Genomic DNA, 7,064 nt, shown 5'->3' with positions numbered 1-7,064 from the left:
CCTCAGCCTCCAGCCTCTCTAGCCTTCCAGCCTCCCAGCCTCCAGCCCTCAGCCCCCAGCCCCCAGCCCTCAGCCTCCAGCCCCCATCCCCCAGCCTCCAGCCTCTCTAGCCTCCCAGCCTCCCAGCCTCTCTAGCCCTGGTCTCTGGGGAGTGGAGGGACCTTGGTAGTTGTGACAGTCCTGTCAGTACAAGCCACCACACATTTCGCGAGCCACTGCGCCTCAGTCAGGGAACAGGAGAGGAAGGCTGGCCTGCCTGATGCAGAGATGCCATCTTACTGCTAGGGGAGGATAGCAGGACTATCCAGCAGATCTCCTGGGCCCTATCACAACCGTGACACACACACACACACACACACACACACACACACACAGGCGCACACATACACACATACTCGCACTCTAGCATCATGGGAGTTGTAGTCATCAATATCCCTTTTCCTCCTGGCCTAGCTGCATCTGACTGTGTGAGTTCCCCTGATACACAGAGCTGAGAGGAAGCAGTGGACAGGGATTTCACCATTAGATTTCACCACAGTCGTTTCTGCTGATCCCAGCCAGAACTGTGGGTATGACGTCAAAGCAGGAGGAGGAAAAACCCTTAAGTCTCTCTCTCTCTCTCTGTTCTCTATCATTCCCTCTTCTCTCTCTCTCTCTTTCTTCTCCTCTCTCTCTCGCTCTTCTCTTCGTTTCTCTCTCTCTCTCTCTCTCTCTCTCTCTCTCTCGCTCTCTCATCTGGATTCATGCTGACTAAGCTAAAGAGGGATTTCACAAGTTGCCAGTCAAACAGCAGAACATGTGCCCACCCACGCACCCACACAGTCAGGCTGAGACAGGAGTACTGCCACCGACATTCTCAAAGACTTTTCAACCAATACGAGGGGCTGATATAGAGATGTCAAAGGAGGAAGTGTCTGTAGAAGAGGATATAGATCTTTACACAGACCTCTAAGACAGGAAACAGGAAACAGTCATTACCACAGAGCAGAGACATGTGACCACTGCTCTAACGTACGCAGGACTACTGCTCTAACGTGCTAGGACATTATGACTCTGAAACACATTGTGTCACTGTGTAGGTGTGTGTACCTATGGGTGGAGGCTGCTGTGTAGGTGCGTGTACCTATGGGTGGAGGCCGCTGTGTAGGTGTGTGTACCTATGGGTGGAGGCTGCTGTGTAGGTGCGTGTACCTATGGGTAGAGGCTGCTGTGTAGGTGTGTGTACCTATGGGTGGAGGCTGCTGTGTAGGTGCGTGTACCTATGGGTGGAGGCTGCTGTGTAGGTTTACAGTATGCACCTATGGGTGGGGGCTGGTGGAGGGAGACATCGGAGGACGGGCTCATTGGCCCCCCCGTCACGTGTTATCAAAACCACCTGTCTGTTAACCGTGATACTGTTCCTCATTCCTTTCCTAGCCCGTACTCCGGTTTCCACCTCCACCAGCCTAGGAGGCGGTAGGACAGGCGCCTAGGCTCTTGGGCATGGAATGGAATGAGGAACGATATCAAACCACTGCCCTCAGCCTGCTCAGAGCTAACATCTTCTGGCCCTGTTCACTACTACTGCAGGCCTACAACGCATGCTGCAGCCACTCCCACAGCAAAATGGAGGCACAATTTCAGGATACAATGTATGGTATGAAAAGCCTTCCAGCTCCATCTCAGATCTGTATGTGATGTTTGAGACCATATCTTTAAAAACAAACTCTGCTGCCCACGCAGGGCAGGTAACCCAGGGACTCACCGTGATTGGCCCAGTACTGAAGCCGATCTTCCTATTGGGTGGAGGAGGCTCCTCCTCTGGGGGAAGCCCGGGTATCTCGGAGGAGCTGGACTCCGGTACGTATGGCTCCTCTTCCTCCTCCTCCTCGTCCTCATCCAGCTGGCTGCCTCCTGAGTCCTCGCCGATGCCGCTGTAGGCGCTGACGTCCACCAGGTCACCCTCCGAGTAATCCTCCTTACGAGACTCCTCCTCCTCGCCGTCCTCAGGCCGTAGCCCTGCCCCCGGCTCCTCCCCCTGGGCCCTCTGCCCCTCCTCCCTGGCGGTGACGTCACCGGGAGCCTCTCCGTTCTCCAGGGACGCGTGGACCTCGGCTTGCACCAGCCGGCTGCCCGCCTCGGCAGGGCCTGAGGAGGAGTCCTCCCTCTCCCCGGGTTTGGCCTCTCTCTCTGGGTCGCCTCTGGTACTTGAGCCCCTGGCTTCACTCCCACTCCCGCTCTCCCTGTCAGAATCGGGCCTGGCGTCGGTGGAGGCCCCAGAGGCAGTGGAGGTCCTGTCCCCTGGACGGGGGCTGTCCTCGCCGCGGGGGGCTGCTCTGTTCCGGGGGCTCCTAGGGGACCCTTCCTGGTCTGTCAGAGAACCGCTTCCATCCTCCAACCCCCCGGTAGATAACACCCTCACCTTCTTGGCTACTATCTTGGGGCTGAGGCCTCCAGGCTTCCCCAGGGTGGGGCTCTCTCCGCGGGGCAGCGGGGAGGTGGAAGAGGGCCGGTGGAGGTTGTTCCGGAGGTCGGCTTTCTCGAACACGGCACTGAGCTGGCTGACGGTGGGAGACACAGCCTCTCCGGCGCCCCCTATTGGCTCCAGCTGGTCTAGCGACTCGGTGCTGCCGTTGAAGCGCACCACCACGTCTAACCTGGACCCGTCCTGGAACCCCGACGCTCCCTCCTTCTTCAGTAGGATCCGGTTGGTCGCCGCCTGCTTCTCCTGCAGATGGCGCTGTTCAAAGATCTTCCTGGTCTCCTGCAGCTTGGAGAGACCAGAGGAAGCACTGCCCCGCGGCCCGCCCCCTTCGCCGCTCTTGGGGTCAAAGCGGTTGACGCGCTCGGAGACGGTGGCGCCCAGCTTGAGGAGGGCGGAGTGGTCCACGTTCTCGTTGAGGCTGCTGGCGCGGGGGAGGGACAGCTTGACCACCTGGTCCTTCACCTTGGTCAGGTCCCCTCCGCCCTCCTCGTCTCCCGGCGACTGCATCTGCATGAACATGTTCTTGATGCGGTGGACGTTCGATCCGTAACGGCGCCCCCTGAAGGTTCCAGAGGGGCGTGGCAGGGGCGGGGGCTTGTCGGCCCCGCCTCCACCGCCACCGCCGTTGGCAGCGTTGTTCAGGGCGTCTGTGGCCTGCTTCAGCGCCTGGATGCCCGCCTCGTAGGCGTTGCGGTGAGGGGAGGGGCTACGCAGGTTGGCGCTACCGCTGCTGCCACTGCCGCCAGCACTTTTGCCCCCCGCTGAGGGGGGTTCCGTCTTCATCATGGTTCAATCAAACACCGCTGACACAGAGACTGGGCAGTGATGACAACATACTGTGGCTCCTCCTCCTCTGGCTTTGACCTGAAACAGGACAGACATGATTAATCAAATGCTGCAGAATCAGAACAGACATAAATAGTCAAACACCGCTCAGACAGGTTAATCAAACACCGCTCGGACAAAACAGACAGGATTAATCAAACACCGCTGAAACATATGAGCAGACATACAGAGAGAGAGAGAGAGAGAGAGAGAGAGAGAGAGAGAGAGAGAGAGAGAGAGAGAGACAGCGACAGCGACAGCAACAGAGATGGGACAGAATATACTGCTCATGAAAGATCAAGAGATAAGTTAACAGATGGGGTACTGATAAAAGAACGCTGTAGGAAAGAGAGATCCAGGAAAACAGAGAGAGAGAAAACAGAGAATTACTCATGTGACTGAGAGTGGAAGTTTACTCTGACGTCAATAGAGGAAGAGAGAGGAGATAAAACTCTCACATCAAGGCCTTTTCACTGTTCACTGAGGACACACACACACACACACACACACACACACACACACACACACACACAACCACACACACACACCTCACACATCAAGGCCTGTTAAATGTTCACCGAGAACAGGGACGACTGCAGCACAGGAGAAAAAAAGACAATCCTCGGGTACAAAACAATAACACACGTCCAGAGAGGCGGCTTGTGATGTGTATTACGAGAGCTACCTCTCCTTCTCATCCCATCACTGTGATCGTCGTAGCGTTTCCTCAGAGCTGGCTCATTGAACATTTCTGCTCTCACAGAGACCGACCGACCGACCGACAGCAAGCTGCTGCTGCTGCATCAGTGAGGACGCGCCGCCGCAGGGTCCTAAAGCTAACCGTATTACAATAATCCCCATTCATGCTGCCTGAGCCACGAGTCGGCAGACCAAATCCAACGTCTTAAGCTCAGGGCACATGTAGTATAGCACACCATGTGACAGAGTAGCTGACCCACTGCATGACGGTACACATTTAGACAATGGGACAGTCAGACGGGCTGTGATGGGATCAAGAGAAGAGGCTGTCTTGCTTACGACAGGTCATTGTTGATGTGGCGTAGTGCGCATGGAGACTTGTATTGATGGGGTTCCGCGGAGGCTGGTGGAGGTAGAAATCGGAGGACAGGCTAATTGTAATGTGGAGAATGGAATGAGGAATGGTGTCAAACACTCACCTGAAATAAGTGTTTGACACCATTCCTCATTCCATCCCCCACGCATCACAATGAGTCCGTCCTCCGATTCCTACCTCCACCAGCCTCTCATGATGGCCTGATTTATTTTTCGGTGAGTGGTATATGATTAGGCCACTGCACAGTTCTGCCACGGTTATGCAAATATCATGAGCCACATAAATCCTTCCTTCTTCAACTACTAGTATACACTGAGGCAGCTTCCTGTTATTGTATGCCACCATTGTGAACCCTGCAGCCCACTGGTTTGCTCATTGTGCAAGAAACCCACAGCAGCCTATTGTGTAAGCTACAGCATCCTGCTATAGGCTACCGAGTCTGCATCAGGGGAGGCTGGTGGAGGGAGAAATGGGAGGACGGGCTCATTGTAATGCATGGGGAATGGAACGAGGAACACTTATTTTAGGTGAGTATTTGATACCATTCCCTATTCCTTTCCATGCATTACAATGAGCCCGTCCTCCCATTTCTACCTCCACCAGCCTCCCCTGGTCTCTAAGTCTTCCTTGGCATCTGTGGATAATCTATAGGCCTACATCATCTATGAATGTCAGGTACATAGCACAGTCAGGATATCCGCATTTTACCGCTGCCTTTCTCTCAACGTGTGTTGTTATGCATTAGGAATACGTCAGTGCATCAGTACATCTAGACTGGATCGAATATGAGCCTCTTCAATAACGGCACACTGCCAATAACACCAAAGTGATCCGTATAGGTCTAAGAGCATCTCTAAGATAAGTTATTGTGTCAGTGATTGCACTGTGATTTCACTCCTGCCGACGTATTTCCAATCGCATTGTCAGTGTCTATCAGATGTACTGTTGGCTATAACACTGGCATACATCCTATTATGAACAGACTTGTATCGGCAACCACGACACGTCCCATAGGCATTTATATGGGAAAGCTGTTATGAAGAGACATTGTCGTTTAACTGTGTCTGAAATAACGGTCCTTTAATCTAAATAAACATATCTGGGACTGTCATCCTGCGAGGCTTTGTTGTGACGTGAGCCAGCAAGCCAGACAGACAGACTTGACGTATACGAGCAGTTTACGGTCTCGTCGCAAAGGCGATAAAACTCGCACAGTCCTTCCGAATACGTATTTTGACCACATGTGTTGTCGTAATATAACACAGAATAAAGGTGTTCGTCTGTCAAACAGCGCGTTGTCAAACACATTTAGGACCCAGCGGAAACTGAGGCCCTGGATCTCCTCGCCTGCCTGCCTGATGTCTCTGCTCCGCTACCTCGCTTCCTGCATCTTCTGCGGTACAAATAACAGTTCCCTTTTCACCTCAACAAGGGCAGGACAAACGCATAAAAACTATAATTCGTGACATGTTTACAAAGTTCGCTCACCGTACCTTGTTTCCTGTGTTTTCAAAAGTCCAGTTGCAGTTAAAGTTCGTTTATTAGAGAATCCATTGTGTCCACGTTCCGTCTTCACTCTCCAGATTCCCCTGCGAGCGTAGCGCGAACTGACGCCTGCCCTCTCTCTCTCTCTCTCTCTCTCTCTCTCGCTCTCCCCCTCCATCCTCCCCCTCCCCTCTCCTCTCCTCTCCTCATCACCAGCATACGGCACTGGCATCATTTAACCCTTGAAGTGGTGCAATGAACAGTCAGAGATTGTAAATGTATGTTTGCTCTTGCTTGAAATATAAGATACAGATGGGTCTATCATTTTTCAAACAGTTATGAAACTGTTAGATTGGCCTGGCCGACGCGTTATGGTTAGGCCTGATTCATTGGTAGCCGTATCCAATAGTACTCTAGTGATGAACCATACATTGCCCAGTGATCTTGTCATATCACTTTGTAATTGATCCAGGTTATGAAGATAATGATATATAAATAGGCTATAATGAGTTAAAATGATTATTTATATATATATAATATATATAATATTTAAATAGGCTAATATTATATATATTATAGATAGATAATATTCTTGGCTAAACAATAATGAATACAGCTAGTTGAATGACAATAATAGTCTACGTATACTGTAGGCCTATTGTACTACGAATATTTGTGATAACAAAATCATTATAATAATTTCCATTATTCTTCTTAGTTTTGTTGTTGTCATTATTATTATTATTATTATTATTATTATTATTATTATTTTGTATTATTATTATTACTATTATTGTATTATCATCATCATCAATGATTCCATCAGATTGCAGATGGGATGGTTTTTACATTGATATCCACGGAATGCAAGGAAAATTTGACTGGCGGCGACCTCGTGAGGTAGGTCTGGGAACACACAAGAACACCGCAATACAGGCTTCCGTAGGTCGCAATAGCGCACTACATTATACAGTAATAACGTTCCACTAGGCCTACGTAGGGGATGTAGTTGGCCTAAACTATTAAGAGATAATCAAAGTGCACATTCCCAATCCCGTCAGTGAAATGACCATGTGTTGTTTTATGATTCAAAGAAGATTACTGCCTCGCCCGTTTTCTATAGACACACTGACCTATTTCGACTTGATGTCAGAGCTGCGGGTGATAGTGATATGTCGATGTGCACTGTGTGTGTGTGTGTGTGTGTGTGTGTGT

General features: G+C 51.1%; 1 protein-coding gene across 3 annotated transcripts in view; it reads right to left on the bottom strand.

Annotated features, from left to right (window-relative positions):
- ppp1r9ba (protein phosphatase 1, regulatory subunit 9Ba) overlaps positions 1–5,972 on the bottom strand; it is a 41,478-nt gene extending 35,506 nt beyond the window's left edge. Inside the window, exons 1-2 of one of the 3 annotated variants that reach the window (XM_083677560.1) lie at positions 5,858–5,972; positions 1,745–3,328 (exon numbers count right to left, since the gene is read on the bottom strand). In XM_083677560.1, coding sequence (XP_083533686.1) covers positions 1,745–3,250 — 1,506 coding nt within the window. In that variant the 5' untranslated portion in view covers positions 3,251–3,328; positions 5,858–5,972. Of the gene's footprint in view, positions 1–1,744; positions 3,329–3,837; positions 3,940–3,974; positions 4,059–5,857 lie in introns of those variants that run through there. The other 2 variants (XM_083677561.1, XM_083677562.1) reach the window with 2 other exon arrangements.
- Positions 5,973–7,064: the final 1,092 nt, after the last annotated feature.

Source organism: Argentina silus (genome assembly GCF_951799395.1).
Source record: "Argentina silus genome assembly, chromosome: 9".
NCBI lineage: Eukaryota > Metazoa > Chordata > Actinopteri > Argentiniformes > Argentinidae > Argentina > Argentina silus.
This window is presented reverse-complemented; position numbering and strand designations above follow the sequence as displayed.